The sequence below is a fragment of the Cyanistes caeruleus genome, chromosome 27 (genome assembly GCF_971803275.1).
Source record: "Cyanistes caeruleus chromosome 27, bCyaCae1.hap1.1, whole genome shotgun sequence".
Lineage (NCBI taxonomy): Eukaryota > Metazoa > Chordata > Aves > Passeriformes > Paridae > Cyanistes > Cyanistes caeruleus.
In genome coordinates, this window is record NC_141727.1 from 4520526 (window position 1) to 4543597 (window position 23072).

Sequence of the window (23072 nt, forward strand, 5' to 3'; positions counted from 1 at the left end):
GGGTCCCGGGGGGTTCCGGTCCCCGGGGGTTCCGGTCCCGGGGGATCCCGGGGGGTTCCCGGTCCCGGGGGATCCCGGGGGGTTCCTGTCCCGGGGGTATCCCGGGGGGTTCCGGTCCCGGGGGCGTTCCCGGTTCCGGGGGGTCCCGGGGGGTTCCGGTCCCGGGGGGTTCCCGGTCCAGGGGGATCCCGGGGGTTCCCGGTCCCGGGGGCGTTCCCGGTTCCGGGGGGTCCCGGGGGTTCCGGTCCCGGGGGGGTTCCCGGGCACGGTGGCCACGGGGCTGTCGCACGCTTTGTGCCGCTGTCACCGCCCCCCGAGAGGCTCCGGACCCCCGGCCCGGACAGCGGGGGGATGTCGCTGCCCAAATTCCGGTGGGACGGGGGGAAAAGGATCGAGGGGCTTCGCTCTCCTTCCCGCCGGGACACGGTCCCGGGATCCCCGCCGGGACCCGATCCCCGGGATCCCCGCCGGGACACGGTCCCGGGATCCCCGCCGGGACGCGATCCCCGGGATCCCAGCCGGGACGCGATCCCCGGGATCCCAGCCGGGATGCGATCCCCGCCGGGACACGGTCCCGGGATCCCCGCCGGGACGCGATCCCCGTGATCCCCGCCGGGACCCGATCCCCGTGATCCCCGCCGGGACGCGATCCCGGGATCCCCGCCGGGACGCGATCCCGGGATCCCCGCCGGGACGCGGTCCCGGGATCCCCGCCGGGACCCGATCCCGGGATCCCCGCCGGGACACGGTCCCCGGATCCCCGCCGGGATGCGATCCCGGGATCCCAGCACCGCCTGGAACGGGCTGCGAGCGAACCGAGCCGGGCGGAACTGGCACCGGCCCCGTGCCGGGAAACCGGGACCGGGCTCGGGAGCTGCGAGGGCTCCGGGTGTCCCCTTTTCCAGGGGGTCACGGATTGCCCGGGATGGCCGCGTTCCCAGCGGGGTTCCAGAGGGATCCAGAACCTTCCCACCCTGCCAGGGATGCGCAGAGGAATCCACGGAGCTTCCTCCGCTCCCCGCCGCGCGTCCCCCTCTCCGCAGGGTCAGGGATTTCCCGGGATGGCCGCGATTCCCGAGCATTTCTCCCGCAGAGAAAGCCCCGGAGCTGCCTCTGCTTCCAGCTCCGCGTGTCCCATTTATCCAGGGACTCGGGGATTTCCCGGGATGGCTCCCAGAGAGATCCCGGAGGGATCCAGAGCTTTCCCAGCCTTCCATGCCAGATTTCGGGATCCGCCTCTGCTTCCTCCTCCTTCAGGCTCAGGGATTCCCCGTCCCGGGGGGATCCGGAGCCCTCCCACCCTTCCAGGCTGGATCCAGGGATCCGCTGAGCTCCCAGGCTCGGTTTATTAAGCGAGTTCATTCATTAACAGTTCATTAGCAGCAGCAGCAGCATGCCGAGCCCCGGGCTGGGCTCCCCGCTTCCAGCAGCAGGGAGCGATTCCCTTTGGGAATGCGGCTCCTCCTGGGAGCGCTCCGAGCTTCCCTCGGGGGTTTGTCCGGCAGGGTCAGCTCATTTGTCCCCTCGGGTCAGGGAAGTGTCCCCTGCAGCCCCTGGGCCCCAAAAAGTGAGGAGAGGGTTTGGGAATGGGGTTTGGGAATGGGGTTTGGGAATGGGGTTTGGGAATGGGGTTTGGGAATGGGATTTGGGAATGGGGTTTGGGAATGGGATTTGGGAATGGGGTTTGGGAATGGGGTTTGGGAATGGGGTTTGGGAATGGGGTTTGGGAATGGGATTTGGGAATGGGGTTTGGGAATGGGGTTTGGGAATGGGATTTGGGAATGGGATTTTGGGAATGGGGTTTGGGAATGGGGTTTGGGAATGGGATTTTGGGAATGGGGTTTGGGAATGGGATTTGGGAATGGGGTTTGGGAATGGGATTTTGGGAATGGGGTTTGGGAATGGGATTTTGGGAATGGGGTTTGGGAATGGGATTTTGGGAATGGGGTTTGGGAATGGGATTTTGGGAATGGGGTTTGGGAATGGGGTTTGGGATTGGGGCAGAGCCAGGCGGGCCGCCAGGGGTGAGTCCTCATCCCAGTACGAACCAGTCAGCGCTGGGGTCAATCCCGGATCATCCCGCGGCTCAATCCCATCCCGAGTCCTCCCTGCTCCCGCAGCCCCGCGGACCGGGAGCACCCGCCGGGGTCACTTCTCGTCCCGCTCGCCGGCCCCGCACAGGTTGGGGTGCTCGGCCAGCGTCGCCCTCACTTTCTTCTTCTCCTTGAAGCGCCCGGAGTGCGAGACCTTGACGTGTTTGCCCTTGGTGCTCTTGTCCACGATCTTCTCCAGGCGGGCGGTGAAGCCGGGGGGTCCCTCGGGCTCCGTCCCCTCCGCGCTGTCCCCGCCCGGTGCCCCGGGCCCCTCGGGGCTCTCGTAGAGCACCGGAGCCGCCGCCTGGCGCTTCCGCAGGAACGTCAGCTTCCACCAGCCGTGCCCGTCGGCCATCCTGGAACGGCATTTCTGGGATCGCCTTTTCTCCTCCAATTCCCTCCTGGAAGTCCCTGGGCCCTCCCCAGCCGCTGAGGGATGCGGCGCTGCCTTTGCCGCGGGATGGATGTTCCAGGGCTCGGGAATTCCCGAGAAAAACCGGGAAAAGGCGGCTGGGAGCTGCCCTTATCAGCCACGTGTAGCGGCCGGGGAGGGCCGGGCTGAGCCAACAGGAACAGGAACAGGAACCGGGGCGCACCGGGAGCTGCCGGGGGTCCCCACCCGCCGCACCCCGGCCCCGGGGCCCGCCTGTCCCCGCTGGGAGGGCCCGGGAAGGTTCCGGGATCAGCCGAGCGTGGCTCCGGGGCAGGAACCGAGGGAAGGCGGCTCCCGAGCCCAGCGCTTCCCTGGCCGCGGGCACGGGGGGCGATTCTCGGGGCCCTGTGGCTGTCCCGGGGTCCGGCACAGCTCCGTGTCCCCCATCCCTGTCCCCATCCGTGTCCCCGTGCCGCTGAGCCCTCCCCGATGTCACCCCCGGCACGGCTTTGGGGGGATGAAACCCCCCTTTCCCTCTGGGACGTGGGGACAAGGGCACAGAGACTGCGGCCACCACCCCGCTGGTGGCCCCGGTGTCCCCAGCGCCCCTTCCCCGTGCCAGAGCCAGGCGGGACCATCCCCGGAGTGTCCCCAGAGTGTCCCCGGGGGTCCCCAGAGTGTCCCCGGGGGGTCCCACATCCCATTCCCAGCACGAACACCGCATCCCGGTACCTCCTCCTGCCGCGTCCGGGGGTCCCGAGGTGTCCCCAGGGGTGTCCCGGGGGTCTCGGGGGTGTCCCGGGGATGTTCCGGGATGTCCCGGTTGTGTCTCGGAGGTGTCCTAGCAGTGTCCCGGGGGTGTCCTGAGGTGTCCCGGGGGTCTCGGGGGTGTCCCAGGGGTCTCGGTGGTGTCCCGGGGTGTCTCGGTGGTGTCTCGGAGGTGTCCCGGGGTGTCCCGGGGGTGTCCCGAGGTGTCCCGGGGTGTCCCGGGGGTGTCGCGAGGTGTCCCGGCGGGGCAGCGCGGGCAGGTGTCGCTCACCTGTCGCTGTCCCGGTGTTCCCGTCAAGGTGAACCCAAACCCCTCCTGCCGGAGCAAACGGCGGGGCCGGGCCAGGCGCGGCTGAATATTCATGACAGGGAGCGGTGCCAGTGCTGGGCAGGTGGCTCTGGGTGGCCCCAGGTGGCTCTGGGTGGCCCCGGGTGGCCCCAGGTGGCTCTGGGTGGCCCCGGGTGGCCCCAGGTGGCCCCAGGTGGCTCTGGGTGGCCCCAGGTGGCTCTGGGTGGCCCTGGGTGGCCCCAGGTGGCCCCAGGTGGCTCTGGGTGGCCCCAGGTGGCTCTGGGTGGCCGTCACCGCCCCGGGCCGGCCGTGGCGGGGCTCGGGGGCCTCGAGGTCCGGTGGCTCCGGGACACGAGGGTCGGGCACCGGGAACGGAGGGATCGCGGCTCCCGGTGGGATCGCGGCTCCCGGTGGGATCGCGGCTCCCGGTGGGATCGCGGCTCCCGGTGGGATCGCGGCTCCTGCCGCCGCCGTCCCCGCCGGCTCACCGGGACCGTGTCCCCGAGGGATGGGGACACCGCGGGGAGGACACGGGGACACCGCGGGACCCCCCCGGGGGGCGGGAGCTGCTGCCCCGAGTGAATCCAGCGGGATGATCCCAGCAGGGATCCTGGCTCTGGAGGGGATCGTCGGTCCCCGAGGGATCCGGGATCCGCTCCTGGAGCCTTCCCAAGGATCCCCCAGGGACTGGGGTTCCTTTTGGGGCGGCTGCTGAGGGTCCCAGGGGGATCCTGGCTCTGTGCTGGGGCACCCAGTGGCTCCCAGCGGATTCGGGATCTGCTCTGGGAGCACCTGGGGATCCCTGAGGGGTCTGGGGTCTGCCGCAGCCCCTCTCTCCAGGGATGCCCAAGAAAACTGGGATCCACTCAGGGCTTCCCAGGGGGATTTCGACTCTCCCAGAAGTCCACGACGGATCGGGGATCCGCTCTGCGGGATCCGGAGGGATCCGGGATCCCGGGGGTGACTGGGAATCCCGCGGGGACTGGGATCTGTTGGGATCCTCCTGGGGGATCGTCCTGCGGGACGGCTGGGAGGGAACCCCGGGGGGCCCGACTCGGGGCTGGGACACCTTGGGACCGGGACCGGGACTGGGACCGGGTTTGGGAGCGGGATTGGGAGCGGGATTGGGACAGGGATTGGGACCGGGACCGGGACTGGGACCGGGTTTGGGAGCGGGATTGGTGCCGGGTTTGGGACCGGGATTGGTGCCGGGATTGGGACCGAGATTGGGACCGGGTTTGGGACCGGGATCGAGTCCGGGACTGGGATTGGGACCCCCGAACTGCCACCGCCCGCTCCGATTGGTCCGAGCCGCCCCCGCCCCTTTTCCCCTGCAGCCAATCAGAACACCGGCAGTGGCGCTGCCTGCGTGGCCGCCAATCTGATTGGCAGGAGGGCGGAATTTTCAGGCGGACCGCGATCTGATTGGCTGAGGTGCGGAGCTTGAGGCAGGCGATTGGCTGGAGCGGGGGGAGGAAGTGGAGAGGCGGGGACGGGAAAAATGCAGGTGAGGAGCGGGACCGGGACCGGGACCGGGACCGGGACCGGGACCGGGAGCGGGATCGGGACCGGGAGCGGGATCAGGGTGGGGATTGGGACCGGGAGCGGGGTCGGGACCGGGATCGGGACCGGGATCGGGAGGGGTGAAGGGACCGGGACCGGGATCGGAATCGGGATTGGGGTCGGGATCTGGACTGGGATCCGGATTGGGACGAGGAGCGGGATCGGTGCCGCTCCCGGTGCCGCTCCCGGTTCCGGTGCCGCTCCCGGTGCCGCTCCCGGTGCCGGTTCCGGTAGCGCCGCTCCCGCGCTGTCCGCAGGTCGCTCCCCAGGAGTTCCAGCATGTCCCCATCGACATCCAGACCAGCAAACTGCTGGGTACGGACCGGACCCGCCCGGGGCTCTCCCGGCTCCCCCTCCCTCCCAATCCGGGGAAAGAATCGGGATTGATCCCGGTGATCCCGGCCCGATCCCTCCCAATCCGGGGTGAATCGGGATTGATCCCGGTGATCCCGGCCCGATCCCTCCCAGACCGGGGGAATCGGGATTGATCCCGGTGATCCCGGCCCGATCCCTCCCAATCCGGGGGGAATCGGGATTGATCCCGGTGATCCCGGCCCGATCCCTCCTCCTTCCAAACTGGGGGAGAGCTGGGAATTTATTCCAGTGTTTGACCCCCACCGTGGCCCCTCCCGTCTCTTCCGGCTGGGGGAAAAGCCGGGAATTCCTCCCGGGGTCTGGGGGAAAAGCCGGGAATTCCTCCCGGGGTTTGGGGGAACCGGGAATTCCTCCCGGGGTTTGGGGGAAAAGCCGGGAATTCCTCCCGGGCTTTGGGGGAAAAGCCGGGAATTCCTCCCGGGCTTTGTCCCCTGTGTCCCCAGGGCCCGGGGATGTCCCTGGCGGGTGACGCTGTCCCCACCCCGAGTCCCTGTCCCTGTCCCCATCCCGGGGGTGTCCCCAGTCCGGGGATGTCCCCGGCGGGTGATGCTGTCCCCACTCGGGCTGCCCTTGTCCCCATCCCGGGCTGTCCCCATCCCGTGTCTGTCGCTGTCCCCACCCCATGGCGCTGTCCCCATCCAGTGTCCCTGTCCCCACCGGGGCTGTCCCCACTCCATGTCCCTGTCCCCATGGCGCTGTCCCCGTGTCTGTCCCCATGTCCCTGTCCCCGTGTCCCTGTCCCCATGGTGCTGTCCCCGTGTCCCTGTCCCCGTGTCCCTGTCCCCATGTCCCTGTCCCCATGGCGCTGTCCCCATCCAGTGTCCCTGTCCCCATGTCGCTGTCCCCATGGCGCTGTCCCCGTGTCCCTGTCCCCATGTCCCTGTCCCCATCCAGTGTCCCTGTCCCCATGTCGCTGTCCCCATGGCGCTGTCCCCATGTCCCTGTCCCCACTCCATGTCGCTGTCCCCACCGTGTCTGTCCCTGTCCCCATGTCCCTGTCCCCATGTCCCTGTCCCCATGTCCCTGTCCCCACCCCGTGTCCCTGTCCCCATGTCCCTGTCCCCACTGTGTCTGTCCCGGTCCCCATGTCCCTGTCCCCAGCCGTGTCCCTGTCCCCAGCCGTGTCCCTGTCCCCATGTCCCTGTCCCCATGTCCCTGTCCCCACCCCGTGTCCCCACCCCGTGTCGCTGTCCCCACCGTGTCGCTGTCCCCAGAGTGGCTGCAGGACCGGCGGCACTGCGGGCGGCGCTGGCAGGCTCAGGTGCAGCGGGTGCGGGAGCGGGTGCAGGAGGCGCTGCGGGACATGCCCGAGCACCCCGAGATCCGCGAGCTGCTGCGGGGCTCCTGTGAGCGCCGAGGGGCTGGGGATGGGGTTTGGGGATTGGGGATTGGGGATTGGGGATTGGGGATTGGGGATTGGGGATTGGGGATTGGGGATTGGGGATTGGGGTTTGGGGATTGGGGATTGGGGTTTGGGGATTGGGGATGGGGTTTGGGGCTGGGGATAGGGATGGGGCTGGGGATGGGGCTGGGGATGGGGGCTGGGGGATTGGGGATGGGGATTGGGGATTGGGGATGGGGCTGGGGATGGGGGCTGGGGGCTGGGGATGGGGCTGGGGGCTGGGGATGGGGATTGGGGATTGGGGATGGGGATTGGGGTTTGGGGATTGGGGATTGGGGATTGGGGATTGGGGATTGGGGTTTGGGGATTGGGGATTGGGGATGGGGTTTGGGGCTGGGGATAGGGATGGGGCTGGGGATGGGGCTGGGGGATTGGGGATGGGGATTGGGGATTGGGGCTGGGGATGGGGTTTGGGGATTGGGGATGGGGCTGGGGGCTGGGGATGAGGCTGGGGGATGGGGTTTGGGGATTGGGGATTGGGGATGGGGTTTGGGGCTGGGGATGGGGCTGGGGGCTGGGGATGGGGCTGGGGGATTGGGGTTTGGGGATGGGGTTTGGGGGCTGGGGATGGGGATGGGGGCTGGGTTTGGGGTTTGGGGCTGGGGATGGGGCTGGGGGCTGGGGATGGGGGCTGGGGATTGGGATTTGGGGATGGGGTTTGGGGGCTGGGGATGGGGATGGGGCTGGGGACTGGGGTTTGGGGTTTGGGGATTGGGATTTGGGGTTTGGGGCTGGGGATGGGGCTGGGGATTGGGATTTGGGATTTGGGGTTTGGGGTCTGGGGTCTGGGGTTTGGGGTTTAGGTATTTGGAGTTGGGTATTTGGGATTTGGGTATTTGAGTCTGGGGGCTGGGGATTGGGATTTGGGGTTTGGGATTTGGGGATTGGGGTTGGGGTCTGGGGTTTGGGGGATGGGGATTGGGGCTGGGGATTGGGTATTTGGGATTTGGGGATTTGGGTCTGGGGTCTGGGGATTGGGGTTTGAGGGCTGGGGTTTGAGGATTTAGGTATTTGGGTATTTGGAATTTTGGTATTTGGGTCTGGGGTCTGAGGTCTGGGATTTGGAGTTTGGGTATTTGGGATTTGGGTATTTGGAATTTCAGTATTTGGGTCTGAGGTCTGGGATTTGGAGTTTGGGTATTTGGGATTTGGGTATTTGGGGTCTGGGGATTGGGATTTGGGGTCTGGGATTTGGGGTTTGAGGATGGATCCCCCCCCATCCTGAGAGCCGGGATTTGGGGTGGGAGGGTCACACCTGGGGTTTGTTCACAAAGGCTCCCCTAAAACCTCTTGGGGACCCCTAAAACCTCCCAGGGGTCCCCCCAAAATCTCCCGGGACCCCTCGGGGACCCCCCAAACCCCTCGGGACCCCTCGGGGACCCCCCAAACCCCTCGGGACCCCCAGCCCTGACACCGTTCTCCCCAGACCTGCACTACTTCCACTGCCTGCGCATCGTGGAGATCCTCAAGGCCACCGAGGCCTCCACCAGGAACCTCTTCGGGCGCTACTCGTCCCAAAGGATGAAGGTGGGAGCGCCTTCCTCTGCCTCCTCTGCCTCCTCTTCCTCCTCTTCCTCTTCCTCCTCCTCCTCCTGACCCCGTGTCCGTCCCCAGGACTGGCAGGAGATCGTGGCCCTCTACGAGAAGGAGAACGCCTACCTGGGTGAGGGGTGGGAACGGGAACGGGAACAGGAGTGGGAACGGGAACGGGAATGGGAACGGGAATGGGAATGGGAATGGGAACGGGAACGGGAATGGGAATTCCCCAAGGTGTCCCAAAGAACCCCATGGGTGGGTGGGATTCTGCCCCTAAACTGGCATGGGATCTGTGGGATCCATGGGATGGGATGGGATCAATGGGATCCATGGGATCCGTGGGATGGGATGGGGATTGGGATGGGATGGGATCCATGGGATGGGATAGGATGGGATGGGATGGGATGGGATCTGTGGGATGGGATGGGATGGGATGGGATGGGATGGGATCCATGGGATGGGATAGGATGGGATGGGATAGGATGGGATGGGATGGGATGGGATGGGATGGGATCCATGGGATGGGATGGGATGGGATGGGATCCATGGGATGGGATGGGATCTGTGGGATGGGATCCATGGGATGGGATGGGATGGGATGGGATGGGATGGGATGGGATCCATGGGATGGGATCCGTGGGATGGGATCTGTGGGATGGGATCCATGGGATGGGATGGGATCTGTGGGATAGGATGGGATCCGTGGGATGGGGATTGGGATGGGATTTAAAGCAGGAATTCCACCCCCAAACCGAAACGAGCTGGGATTTCAAGAGCGACCTCAACCTCCAAACCGGGCTGGGCAAGCGCGGGGGGTTTTTGGGGAGGCCAGACCTCAGGGGTACAACACCCCCGGGCCGTGGGGGACCCCGGGGTGACCCCGCTGTCCCCAGCCGAGCTCTCCAGCCTGCTGGGCCGCAGCGTGGCGTTCGAGCTGCCGGCGCTGCGGCGGCAGCTGGGCCGGTGCCGGCAGGCGCAGCAGGAGCTGGCGCGGCGCGAGGACGAGTGCCAGCTGCGGGCCGGCGAGCTCCGGGAGCGATTCCTGACCTCCTGCCGCCAGTACGGCATCACTGTGAGTGCCGAAATAACCCCAGATGGGGATGGGGAGTGCCAAAATAACCCCAGATGGGGCTGGGGTAACCCCAAATGGGGCTGGGGAGTGCCAAAATAACCCCAGATGGGGCTGGGGTAACCCCACATGGGGATGGGGAGTGCCACAGGAACCCCAAATGGGGATGGGGTAACCCCACATGGGGATGGGGAGTGCCACAGGAACCCCACATGGGGCTGGGGTAACCCCACATGGGGCTGGGGTAACCCCACATGGGGATGGGGTAACCCCAGATGGGGATGGGGTAACCCCACATGGGGCTGGGGAGTGCCACAGGAACCCCACATGGGGCTGGGGTAACCTCACATGGGGATGGGGAGTGCTAAAATAACCCCAGATGGGGCTGGGGTAACCCCCCATGGGGATGGGGTAACCTCACATGGGGATGGGGTAACCCCACATGGGAATGGGGTAACCTCACATGGGGATGGGGTAACCCCACATGGGAATGGGGTAACCCCACATGGGAATGGGGTAACCCCAAATGGGGATGGGGTAACCCCCCATGGGGATGGGGTAACCTCACATGGGGCTGGGGTAACCCCAAATGGGGATGGGGTAACCCCAAATGGGGCTGGGGTAACCCCACATGGGAATGGGGTAACCCCAAATGGGGATGGGGTAACCCCACATGGTGCTGGGGAGTGCCAAAATAACCCCAGATGGGGATGGGGTAACCCCAAATGGTGCTGGGGTAACCCCAGATGGGGATGGGGTAACCCCACATGGGGCTGGGGTAACCCCACATGGGGCTGGGGTGACCCCAAATGGGGATGGGGAGAGCCTTGGGAACCCCAAATGGGGCTGGGGTAACCCCACATGGGGATGGGTTAACCCCACATGGGGATGGGGTAACCCCACATGGGAATGGGGTAACCCCAAATGGGGCTGGGGTAACCCCACATGGGAATGGGGTAACCCCACATGGTGCTGGGGAGTGCCAAAATAACCCCAAATGGGGATGGGGTAACCCCAAAATAGCCCCAAACAGGCCCTAAAACAACCCCCCCTAAGGGGTCACACGGAGACCAGAGTGTCCCCAGGGTGTCCCCAAGTGTCCCCTCGGTGTCCCCAGGGTGGGGACGTGCGCCAGGAGCTGCTGGCCCAGGTGGAGGCGCTGCCGTCGCTGCTGTCCCGCATTGGGGACGGCGCCAGCGCCCTCGGGGACGCCATCGAGCTGTACGAGGCCTGCGTGGCCTTCGTGTGTGACAGGTGGGGACAGCCCCAGAACAGCCCCAAAACAACCCCAGAACAGCCCCAGAACAGCCCCAGAACAGCCCCAAAACAACCCCAGAACAGCCCCAGAACAGCCCCAAAACAACCCCAGAACAGCCCCAGAACAACCCCAGAACAACCCCAAAACAGCCCCAGAACAGCCCCAGAACAGCCCCAGAACAGCCCCAGAACAGCCCCAGAACAGCCCCAGAACAGCCCCAGAACAACCCCAGAACAGCCCCAGAACAACCCCAGAACAGCCCCAGAACAGCCCCAGAACAGCCCCAGAACAGCCCCAGAACAGCCCCAGAACAACCCCAGAACAGCCCCAAAACAGCCCTGACCCCCCCAAAACATCCCTCGTGTTCCCTAAAACAGCCCAGCCGCCCTACAGAGTCCCCCAAAGACCCCCCACAGTCCAGAACAACCCCAAAACAGCCCTGACCCCCCCAAAACAGCTCCTGCTCCCTCCAGAGCGGTCACATCCCCGGTGTCACATCCCCGGTGTCACATCCCCGGTGTCACATCCCCGGTGTCCCCATGATCAATGTCCCCGTGCCCCCTGTCCCATCCTGGTGTCCCCATGTCCCCACAGTCCCCATGTCCCCACAGTCCCGGTGTCCCTGTGTCCCATCCCGGTGTCCCCATGTCCCCACAGTCCCGGTGTCCCGGTGCTGCCGCTGCTGCGGTTCGTCGCCAGGAACGGGAACAGCTCGGTGTCCCTGTGTCCCATCCCGGTGTCCCCATGTCCCCATGTCCCCACAGTCCCGGTGTCCCCATGTCCCCATGTCCCCACAGTCCCGGTGTCCCCATGTCCCCATGTCCCCATGTCCCCGTGTCCCCATGTCCCCGCAGTCCCGGTGTCCCGGTGCTGCCGCTGCTGCGGTTCGTCGCCAGGAACGGGAACAGCTCGGTGTCCCCATGTCCCCACAGTCCCGGTGTCCCCATGTCCCCACAGTCCCGGTGTCCCGGTGCTGCCGCTGCTGCGGTTCGTCGCCAGGAATGGGAACAGCTCGGTGTCCCCATGTCCCCACAGTCCCGGTGTCCCTGTGTCCCATCCTGGTGTCCCCATGTCCCCATGTCCCCATGTCCCCATGTCCCCACAGTCCCGGTGTGGCGGTGCTGCCGCTGCTGCGGTTCGTCGCCAGGAACGGGAACAGTCCCGGTGTCCCTGTGTCCCATCCCGGTGTCCCCATGTCCCCACAGTCCCGGTGTCCCGGTGCTGCCGCTGCTGCGGTTCGTCGCCAGGAACGGGAACAGCTCGGTGTCCCTGTGTCCCATCCCGGTGTCCCCGTGTCCCCACAGTCCCGGTGTCCCTGTGTCCCATCCCGGTGTCCCCATGTCCCCATGTCCCCATGTCCCCACAGTCCCGGTGTCCCGGTGCTGCCGCTGCTGCGGTTCGTCGCCAGGAACGGGAACAGCTCGGTGTCCCCATGTCCCCACAGTCCCGGTGTCCCTGTGTCCCATCCCGGTGTCCCCATGTCCCCACAGTCCCGGTGTCCCTGTGTCCCATCCCGGTGTCCCCATGTCCCCACAGTCCCGGTGTCCCGGTGCTGCCGCTGCTGCGGTTCGTCGCCAGGAACGGGAACAGCTCGGTGTCCCTGTGTCCCATCCCGGTGTCCCCATGTCCCCATGTCCCCACAGTCCCGGTGTCCCATCCCGGTGTCCCCATGTCCCCATGTCCCCACAGTCCCGGTGTCCCATCCCGGTGTCCCCATGTCCCCATGTCCCCATGTCCCCATGTCCCCGTGTCCCCACAGTCCCGGTGTCCCGGTGCTGCCGCTGCTGCGGTTCGTCGCCAGGAACGGGAACAGCTCGGTGTCCCTGTGTCCCATCCCGGTGTCCCCATGTCCCCATGTCCCCACAGTCCCGGTGTCCCATCCCGGTGTCCCCATGTCCCCATGTCCCCACAGTCCCGGTGTCCCATCCCGGTGTCCCCATGTCCCCATGTCCCCATGTCCCCATGTCCCCGTGTCCCCACAGTCCCGGTGTCCCGGTGCTGCCGCTGCTGCGGTTCGTCGCCAGGAACGGGAACAGCTCGGTGTCCCCATGTCCCCACAGTCCCCATGTCCCCATGTCCCCACAGTCCCGGTGTCCCCATGTCCCCACAGTCCCGGTGTCCCGGTGCTGCCGCTGCTGCGGTTCGTCGCCAGGAACGGGAACAGCTCGGTGTCCCTGTGTCCCATCCCGGTGTCCCCATGTCCCCACAGTCCCGGTGTCCCGGTGCTGCCGCTGCTGCGGTTCGTCGCCAGGAACGGGAACAGCTCGGTGTCCCTGTGTCCCATCCCGGTGTCCCCGTGTCCCCACAGTCCCGGTGTGGCGGTGCTGCCGCTGCTGCGGTTCGTCGCCAGGAACGGGAACAGCTCGGTGTCCCCATGTCCCCACAGTCCCCATGTCCCCACAGTCCCGGTGTCCCTGTGTCCCATCCCGGTGTCCCCGTGTCCCCACAGTCCCGGTGTCCCTGTGTCCCATCCCGGTGTCCCCGTGTCCCCACAGTCCCGGTGTCCCGGTGCTGCCGCTGCTGCGGTTCGTCGCCAGGAACGGGAACAGCTCGGTGTTCCGGTGGCGCACGGGGCTGGAGCCGCTGCGGGTGGAGCGGCCGCGGCTGCGGGAGGAGCCGGAGCCACCCCGGGAGGACACGGTGGGTCCGGGACGGGGACCCCGGGGACATCTGGGGACCCCAGGGGACATTTGGGGACCGGGTTTTGGGGCGGGGCCGTGGCTCAGGGCGAGTTTGGGGCTCTTTTCCCGCAGATCGATTGGGGCGATTTCCCCGCGGAGCCGCCCCAGGGTGGGGACATCGACTGGGGGATCACGGTGGAGCCCGGGCCCCAGGTGGGTGACATCCCTCAGTGTCCCCTGTGTCCCCAAATCCCCCTGTGTCACCCCACTGCCACCCACTGTCACCGTTTGTCACCCGCTGTCACCACAGGGGGCCGATGGCATCGATTGGGGTGACGGAGAGAAGGGACAGGAGGGGACAATCACAGCAGAGCCCAGTCCCCAGGTGGGTGACATTCCTGGGTGTCCCCAGATCCCCCTGTGCCACCCACTGCCACCCACTGTCACCGTTTGTCACCCACTGTCACCACAGGGGGCCGATGGCATCGACTGGGGTGACGGAGAGAAGGGACAGGAGGGGACATCGAGTGGGCCCAGTCCCCAGGTTTGTGACATTCCCAGGGCCAGGAGTGTCCCCGTGCCCCCAAACCCCCCCTGTGTCCCCCCTTGTCACCGTTTGTCACCCTTTGCTCCTCAGGGGGCCGATGGCATCGATTGGGGTGACGGAGAGAAGGGACAGGAGGGGACAATCACGGTGGTGGAGGCTGGCACTGAGGGTGAGCAGGGCTGGGGGGTCCTGGGAGCTCCCACCCCCCAAATTCCCCCTTCCCACTGTCCCTGGACCCCCCAGAGGGGTTTGGGGTGGGGCAGGGGGTGGGGTTTGGGTGCCGGGGAGGGATTTTGGGGTGCCCTGGGCTGATGCTGGGCTGGGTTTGGGGTCCCCGTTTCCCAGAGGGGTTTGGGGTGGGGCAGAGGGTGGGGTTGTGGCTCTGGGGAGGGGTTTTGGGGTGCCTCGATCATTTGGGGTGAAGCTGGGCTGGGTTTGGGGTCCCCGTTTCCCAGAGGGGTTTGGGGTGGGGCAGAGGGTGGGGTTTGGGCTCTGGGCAGGGTTTTTGGGGTGCCCTGGGCTGATGCTGGGCTGGGTTTGGGGTCCTTTCCCTGTCCCCGTTTCCCAGAGGGGTTTGGGGTGGGACAGGGGGTGAGGTTTGGGGTTCTGGGCAGGGTTTTGGGGTGCCCTGGGCTGATGCTGGGCTGGGTTTGGGGTCCCCGTTTCCCAGAGGGGTTTGGGGTGGGGCAGAGGGTGGGATTTGGGTGCCAGGCAGGGTTTTTGGGGTGCTGGTTTTTGTCCCCCCCGTGCTGACGCGCTGTCGTCCCGCCCCACCCGCAGACCCCGGGGCCGTGGCGCGCGGCTCGGACGCGCTGACCCTGCTGGAGCACCCCGAGACACGGAACCAGTTCCTGGACGAGCTGATGGAGGTGGGTTCTGGTTCTGGTGGGTTCTGGTTCCGGTGGGTTCTGGTTCTGGTGGGTTCTGGTTCCGGTGGGTTCTGGTTCCGGTGGGTTCTGGTTCTGGTGGGTTCTGGTTCCGGTGGGTTCTGATGGAGGTGGGTTCTGGTTCCAGTGGGTTCTGGTTCTGGTGGGTTCTGGTGAAGATGGAGGTGGGTTCTGGTTCTGGTGGGTTCTGGTGAAGATGGAGGTGGGTTCTGGTTCTGGTGGGTTCTGGTTCTGGTGGGTTCTGGTGAAGATGGAGGTGGGTTCTGGTTCTGGTGGGTTCTGGTGGAGATGGGTTCCAATTGAGGTTGGTTCTGGTGAAGGTGGATTCCAATGGAGGTGGGTTCTGATGGAGGTGGGTTCTGGTTCTGGTGGGTTCTGGGTTCCTCCCACTCCCCGGTGCCGGTCCCGGTTCTGATCCCGGTTCTGATCCCGGTGCCGGTGCCGGTTCTGATCCCGGTGCTGATCCCGGTTCTGATCCCGGTTCTGATCCCGGTGCTGATCCCGGTTCTGATCCCGGTCCCGGTTCTGATCCCAGTGCTGATCCCGGTTCTGATCCCGGTGCCGGTTCTGATCCCGGTTCTGATCCCGGTGCCGGTGCCGGTTCTGATCCCGGTTCTGATCCCGGTGCCGGTTCTGATCCTGGTTCTGATCCCGGTTCTGATCCCGGTGCCGGTTCTGATCCCGGTGCCGGTGCCGGTTCTGATCCCGGTGCTGATCCCGGTGCCGGTGCCGGTTCTGATCCCGGTTCTGATCCCGGTTCTGACCCGGCGCTGTCCCCGCAGCTGGAGCTGTTCCTGGCGCAGCGGCTGCTGGAGCTGGAGGACGAGGCGGACGTGGTGGCCATGAGCCAGCTGCAGCTGGCCCCGGCCGTGCTGCAGGGCCAGAGCGGCCAGCGGCTGCGGGCCCAGCTGGCCACCGCGCGGGACCTGCTGGGCCAGCTCTGCTCCCCCAGCGTGCAGCACCTCTGCATGATCCTCGCCTCGCCCAGGTGCCCGCAACGGCCCCGAGCCGCCCCCAGATGGCCCTGAATAGACCCCAAATAGACCCTAAATAGACCCTAAAATAGCCCTAAAATAGCCCTAAATAGCCCTAAAATAACCCTAAAATAGCCCTAAAATAACCCTAAAATAGCCCTAAATAGACTCTAAATAGACCCTAAATAGACCCTAAAATAGCCCTAAAATAGTCCTAAATAGACCCTAAATAGACCCTAAAATAGCCCTAAATAGACCCTAAATAGACCCTAAAATAACCCTAAATAGACCCTAAAATAACCCCTAAAGTAGACCCCAAAACAGACCCTAAAATAGCCCTAAACAGACCCTAAAATAGCCCTAAAATAGCCCTAAAATAGCCCTAAAATAGCCCTAAAATAGCCCTAAAATAGCCCTAAATAGACCCTAAAATAACTCTAAAATAACCCTAAAATAGTCCTAAATAGACCCTAAAAAATCCCTAAAATAACCCTAAAATAGCCCTAAATAGACCCTAATATAGCCCTAAAATAGACCCCAAAACAGACCCTAAAATAACCCTAAAATAGCCCTAAAATAGGCCCCAAAACAGACCCTAAAATAGCCCTAAATAGACCCTAAAATGACCCCTAAAATAGACCCCAAAACAGAGCCTAAAATAACCCTAAAATAGTCCTAAATAGACCCTAAAAAAAACCCTAAAATAGCCCTAAATAGACCCTAAAATAGACCCTAAAATAGCCCTAAAATAGCCCTAAAATAGCCCTAAATAGACCCTAAAATAGTCCTAAATAGACCCTAAAAAAACCCCTGAAATAGCCCTAAATAGACCCTAAAATAACCCTAAATAGACCCTAAAATAGCCCTAAAATAGCCCTAAAATAGCCCTAAATAGACCCTAAAATAAGCCTAAAACAGACCCTAAAATAACCCTAAAATAACCCTAAAATAACCCTAAAATAACCCTAAAATAGCCCTAAAATAGACCCTAAAAAAACCCCTAAAGTAGACCCCAAAACAGACCCTAAAATAGCCCTAAAATGACCCCTAAAAGCCCCAAAACAGCCTCAACGAGGGGGGCTGTGCAGCGTGACCGAGGTGACCCCGCTGTCCCCAGGCCGTGCCGGGGTGACCCCAGGTGACCCCAGGTGACTCAGGTGTCCCCAGGTGTCCCCAGCCCATGCAGGGTGACCCGAGGCCACCCAGGCCACCCCAGGTGACCCGTGGTGACCCCAGGTGACTCAGGTGTCCCCAGGCCACCCCAGGCCACCCCCGGTGACCCTGCTGTCCCCAGGTGACCCCAGCCCATGCAGGGTGACCCAGGTGACCCCAGGCCACCCCCAGTGACCCCGCTGTCCCCAGGTGACCCCAGCCCATGCAGGGTGACCCCAGGTGTCCCCAGGCCACCCAGGCCAGCTGCGGTGACCCGCGGTGACCCCGCTGTCCCCAGGTGACCCCAGCCCATGCAGGGTGACCCAGGTGTCCCCAGGCCAGCCACGGTGACCCGCGGTGACCCCGCTGTCCCCAGGTGACTCAGGTGTCCCCAGCCCATGCAGGGTGACCCCAGGTGTCCCCAGGCCACCCAGGCCAGCCCCGGTGACCCGCGGTGACCCCGCTGTCCCCAGGTGACCCCAGCCCATGCAGGGTGACCCAGGTGTCCCCAGGCCAGCCGCGGTGACCCGCGGTGACCCCGCTGTCCCCAGGTGACTCAGGTGACCCCAGCCCATGCAGGGTGACCCCAGGTGACCTGAGGCCACCCAGGCCAGCCGCGGTGACCCGCGGTGACCCCGCTGTCCCCAGGTGACCCCAGCCCATGCAGGGTGACCCAGGTGTCCCCAGGCCAGCCGCGGTGACCCGCGGTGACCCCGCTGTCCCCAGGTGACCCCAGCCCATGCAGGGTGACCCAGGTGTCCCCAGGCCAGCCGCGGTGACCCGCGGTGACCCCGCTGTCCCCAGGTACGTGGAGCGGGTGACGGCGCTGCTGCGGCAGAAGCTGCTGCAGTCCGAGCTGCTGCTGGCCAAACGCCACGCGCTGGCCCAGCGGCGCCAGCAGGCCCTGGCCGAGCAGGCGGCCCTGGAGCCCAAACTGCAGCAGCTGCAGGAGACCACCAGGGAGCTGCAGGAGCTGGTGAGGGACCCCCAAAAATCCCCCCCCAAAAAAAGGACCCGAGCCCCCCCTCCCCGCGCTGAGCCCCCCACCCCGCTGTCCTTGCAGATCGAGGCCGACATCTCCAAGCGCTACGGGGGGCGCCCGGTGAACCTGATGGGGATCAACCTGTGACCCCCCGAGGGTCCCCCGAGGGTCCCCCGAGGGTCCCCAGGGGGGTCCTGCCCCTCCCAGAGCCCCCGGCTGCTGCTGCTGCTGCTGCGATTGGGGTTTTGGGGAATAAACCCAAATTGTGATGAAATCGAGTTGGATTTGAGGCAGGGGGGAGGGGCTGGGTGTGACCGAGAGGGGAGGGGGGGACAGGGGTGGGGACAGGGGGGGGGACAGGGGTGGGGACAGGGGTGGGGACAGCCCCAAAACCCGCGGCTTGGGTGGGCTCGGGGCCGCCAGCCCTCCCCTCCCGGCCCGGGAAGGGGGGTGGCGCTGGGCGGTGACAGTGGAGCTGTCCCTGTCCCCATCCGTGTCCCTGTCCCCATCCGTGTCCCTGTCCCTGTCCCCGTCCCTGTCCCTGTCCCCCTGTCCCTGTCCCCGTCCCTGTCCCTGTCCCCATCCCCGTCCCTGTCCCCGTCCCCGTCCCTGTCCCCATCCCTGTCCCTGTCCGTGTCCCTGTCCCTGTCCCTGTCCCTGTCCCTGTCCCTGTCCCCACCCCTGTCCCTGTCCCTGTCCGTGTCCCCATCCCCGTCCCTGTCCCCGTCCCCGTCCCTGTCCCCATCCCTGTCCCTGTCCCTGTCCCTGTCCCTGTCCCTGTCCCCGTCCCTGTCCCTGTCCCTGTCCCTGTCCCTGTCCCTGTCCCCGTCCCCGTCCCTGTCCCTGTCCCTGTCCCTGTCCCTGTCCCTGTCCCTGTCCCTGTCCGTGTCCCCCCTCCCTCTCGCTGACAGCCGGCTTTGGCTCACCCCGCTCATTACCCCGCTCATTAACGGGCTCATTAATTACCCGCCGCCTGTCGCTGCCGGCCGCGCACGGAGCCGGGAGCCGCGGAGGGTCCCCGGTGGGGATGGGGGGCTCCGGGGGGCTCCGGGGGGGTCCTGGGGGGCTCCGGGGGGGCTCGGGGGGCTCCGGGGGGGTCCTGGGGGTCACCGTCCCCATCGTCACCGCAGCGAAGGCACCCGCGGGGGGAGCGTGCACGGAGGGGACAAGGACAGAAGGGACAGAAGGACAAAGGGACAGGGGGACAGAAGGACAAAGGGACAGAGGGACAGAAGGGACCTGCAGTCCCAGCCCCCCAGAGCCCCGCCGTGTCCCGGCCGTGCGGTGACTGTCACCATCCCTGCCGCAGACAAAGGGATGGGACAGGAGCGGGAATGGGGACCCTGGCGGTGTCACCTCCCCCCTCGGCGGCTCCGCCTCCCCTCCCCCCCCCCCCGGGCCGGCTGCTGCTCCATCTCACCTGCCAGGGAGGGTTTAATTAGCAATTAATTAATGTCCCTCCATCTGTCCCAGCCGCGTCCCCGCTGCCGCCCGTGACAGCGCCGCTCGCTCCATTAGCGCCGGGAGCCGCGGCGGCCCCGCCAGCTGCGGGGCGGCTCTGCGCCCCCTCCCGCTGTCCCCAACTGTCCCCAAGTGTCCCCAGGTGCCCCCAGCTGTCCCCAAATGTCCCCAGCCGCGGCCACCCCCGCGCCGCCCGGCCCTGCCCGTCTGTCCGTCCATCCATCATCCATCCCTGTGTCCCTGCAGCTCTCCTGGAGTTGTTTCCCGCATCCCTCTGTCCGTCCCTCTGTCCGTCCCTCTGTCCATCCCTCCGTCCGTCTGTCCATCCCTCTGTCCATCCCTGCCCATCCCTGTCCATCCCTCTGTCCATCCCTGTCCATCCCTGTCCATCCCTCCGTCCATCCCTCTGTCCATCCCTCTGTCCATCCCTGTCCATCCCTCTGTCCATCCCTGTCCATCCCTCCGTCCATCCCTCTGTTCATCCCTCTGTCCATCCCTGTCCATCCCTCTGTCCATCCCTCTGTCCATCCCTGTCCATCCCTCTGTCCATCCCTGTCCATCCCTCTGTCCATCCCTCTGTCCATCCCTGTCCATCCCTCTGTCCATCCCTCTGTCCATCCCTGTCCATCCCTCTGTCCATCCCTCTGTCCATCCCTGTCCATCCCTGTGTCCATCCCTCTCCCCATCCTTCCCCCCCCGGTCTCTCCCCACCTCCCTCCTCGCATCCCGAACCCCCAAACCCCTCTCCCCTCTCGGCCTGCTCCTCCTCCCCCTCCCAGCCACTTTCGGACCGAGCAGCCGCTGCCGAGGTCCCCAGGGGGGTGGGGACAGCAGAGGGACCCCCGAGCCCCCCCAGATCCCCCTCCCGCTCTTTCCCCAGGGCTGAGACCGCAGCTGCTCCGCGGGTCCGAATTTCCTCGTTAAATCCGGGCTGGACGGGGCCGCAGCTGCCGCAGCGCGCCCGGGGACCGATGTGTCACCCGGGGACCGATGTGTCACCCGGGGACCGTGATGTGTCACCCGGGGACCGATGTGTCACCCGGGGACCGTGAGCTGTCACCCGGGGACCCCTGAGGTGTCACCCGGGGACCGTGAGGTGTCACCCGGGGACCGATGTGTCACCCGGGGACCGTGAGGTGTCACCCGGGGACCCCTGAGGTGTCACCCGGGGACCGATGTGTCACCCGGGGACCGAGGTGTGTCACCCGGGGACCCCTGAGGTGTCACCCGGGGACCGTGATGTGTCACCCGGGGCCGTGATGTGTCACCCGGGGACCGATGTGTCACCCGGGGACCCCTGAGGTGTCACCCGGGGACCGTGAGCTGTCACCCGGGGACCCCTGAGGTGTCACCCGGGGACCGATGTGTCACCCGGGGACCGTGAGCTGTCACCCGGGGACCGTGAGGTGTCACCCGGGGACCCCTGAGGTGTCACCCGGGGACCGAGGTGTGTCACCCGGGGACCGTGAGGTGTCACCCGGGGACCCCTGAGGTGTCACCCAGGCCGGCGACAGCTCCGGTGGGGGACACGCGGGGACCCCGGCCCTGCCGGAGCCGCCTGGGGGGTCCCGAGTGATGGGGGGGGTCCCCGGTGTTGGGGGAATCCCAAATCCTTGGGGTGTCCCGGTGTTGTGAGGGGTCCCGAGTGCTGGGGGTGTCCCCGGTGTTGGGGGGTCCCGGCTTTTGGGGGGTCCCGAATGCCGGGGGGGGGGTGGAAATGGGCAAGTCAAAAGGGACACCCCAAAAGGGGCACGCCGAAATGGGACACCCCAAAAGGGACACCCCAAAAGGGACACCCCAAAAGGGACACCCCAAAAGGGGCACGCCGAAATGGGACACCCCAAAAGGGACACCCCAAAAGGGACACCCCAAAAGGGGCACGCCGAAATGGGACACCCCAAAAGGGACATCCCAAAAGGGACACCCCAAAAGGGGCACGCCGAAATGGGACACCCCAAAAGGGACATCCCAAAAGGGACACCCCAAAAGGGACACCCCAAAGCACTCCCCCCCTGCTCTGTGCCCCCCGCACGGCTGGGGGCTGTTGTGGGGCCGCTGTCCCCCCGCCCTTTGTCCCCGGCAGCGGTGCCTTTGTCCCCGTGTCACCCGCGGGGCACCAGCTGTCACCGCCGGGGCCTTCGCGCTCCTCCTCCTCCTCCTCCTCTTTGTTCTCCCCGGGCTGCGGGGGGGGCCCAGGGTGACCCCCCCAGTGATGGGGACAGCGCTGGGGTTTGGGGGGCGCTTGGTGCCCCGCGCGCCTCTTTTTGGGGTGTCACGGTTTGGGGGTCCCCACCGAGCCTTTGTCACCCCCAGGACAGGGGACAGGAGGGGGGCTCTTTGGGGGGGGTCCGAGGGGCAGAGTTTGGGGTGTGGCTCGCCTTTTGGGGTGCGGGTGACCACGGGTGGTGACTTTTGGGGTGTGGGGGGTTGGATTTGGGGTGTCCCGGGGGGACCCAGCTGACCCCCGCGGAGAGGGGGGGTCACCAGGGTGGGGGGAGCCCCTGGGATTGAGGGGGGGGCTCCAAGGGGAGCCTTGTGGGGACCCCAAAAGGGGGAGGGGGTTATTAGGGGCAGAGTTTTGGGGGGGTCTCGGGCAGGGGGGATGGTCCTGGTTTAGGGGGGGGTTTTGGGGGGGTCAGGAAAGGGTCTTGGGGGGCTCCGGGATTGGGGGTTTAGGAAGGGGTCGCAGATGGGGGTCTTGGTTTGGGGGGGGGGGTCAGGAAGGGGTTCCGGGGGGACATCTGGGATTTGGGGGGGGTCAGGAAGGGGTCCTGGAGGGGGTCTGGGATTTGGGGGGGGTCAGGAAGGGGTCCTGGAGGGGGCTCGGAATTTGGGGGGGGTCAGGAAGGAATCCTGGAGGGGGTCTGGGATTTGGGGGGGTCAGGAAGGGGTCCTGGAGGGGGTCCGGGATTTGGGGGGGTCAGGAAAGGGTCCTGGGGCGGGGTCTGGGATTTGGGGGGGTCAGGAAGGGGTCCTGGAGTGGGTCTGGGATTTGGGGGGGTCAGGAAAGGGTCCTGGAGGGGGTCTGGGATTTGGGGGGGTCAGGAAGGGGTCCTGGAGGGGGTCTGGGATTTGGGGGGGTCAGGAAGGGGTCCTGGAGGGGGTCTGGGATTTGGGGGGGTCAGGAAGGGGTTCTAGCTGGGGTCCGGAATTTGGGGGGGGTCAGGAAGGGGTCCTGGAGGGGGCTCGGAATTTGGGGGGGGTCAGGAAGGGGTCCTGGAGGGGGTCTGGGATTTGGGGGGGTCAGGAAGGGGTCCTGGAGGGGGTCCGGGATTTGGGGGGGGTCAGGAAGGGGTTCTAGGTGGGGTCCGGGATTTGGGGGGGTCAGGAAGGGGTTCTGGAGGGGGTCTGGGATTTGGGGGGGTCAGGAAGGGGTCCTGGAGGGGGTCTGGGATTTGGGGGGGTCAGGAAGGGGTTCTGGAGGGGGTCTGGGATTTGGGGGGGTCAGGAAGGGGTCCTGGAGGGGTCCGGAATTTGGGGGGGGTCAGGAAGGGGCTCCGCGCGCCGCCCCAAAGCCGCCGGCAGGTGGCGCTGCAGGACCGCGAATACGCTGCACGGGGCGGGGCAGGAGGCGGAGCTAAGCACACAGGGGGCGTGGCCACGCACCTTATAAGGTGTGGGTATGTGTGAAGGGGCGGGGCTATGCAAATAAAGCCCGTCGTCGCAAGGCGCGTCGGGAAAGGAGCGCGCTGTGGCTGCGGCGCGGGGGGAGCGGATTTTGG

General features: G+C 66.0%; 2 protein-coding genes across 6 annotated transcripts; one reads left to right on the top strand and one right to left on the bottom strand.

The window, feature by feature from the left end:
• Positions 1–1322: 1322 nt before the first annotated feature.
• PRR15L (proline rich 15 like) lies at positions 1323–3377 on the bottom strand. The gene is made up of 2 exons (XM_086864462.1): positions 3199–3377; positions 1323–2449 (listed from the first exon to the last, which is right to left on the bottom strand). Exon 2 carries the CDS (start codon positions 2446–2448, stop codon positions 2149–2151), a length of 300 nt encoding a protein of 99 aa, XP_086720588.1. The 5' UTR covers position 2449; positions 3199–3377; the 3' UTR covers positions 1323–2148.
• A 1555-nt stretch (positions 3378–4932) lies between these two features.
• Positions 4933–18163, top strand: CDK5RAP3 (CDK5 regulatory subunit associated protein 3). Of its 5 annotated transcripts, XM_086864037.1 has the most exons (16): positions 4973–5030; positions 5344–5401; positions 6676–6807; positions 8290–8390; positions 8478–8526; positions 9293–9471; positions 10586–10722; positions 13222–13366; positions 13480–13560; positions 13658–13732; positions 13820–13891; positions 13985–14063; positions 14675–14763; positions 15564–15769; positions 17712–17883; positions 17971–18163. In XM_086864037.1, the coding sequence occupies exons 1-16, from the start codon at positions 5025–5027 to the stop codon at positions 18034–18036; spliced, it is 1647 nt and encodes a 548-aa protein (XP_086720163.1). In that variant the 5' UTR covers positions 4973–5024; the 3' UTR covers positions 18037–18163. The 5 variants fall into 5 exon arrangements, with proteins under 5 accessions (XP_086720162.1, XP_086720164.1, XP_086720163.1 ...); XM_086864036.1 differs by having other exon boundaries at positions 4933–5030; positions 13658–13891; XM_086864038.1 differs by lacking the exon at positions 13820–13891 and having other exon boundaries at positions 4942–5030.
• Positions 18164–23072: the final 4909 nt, after the last annotated feature.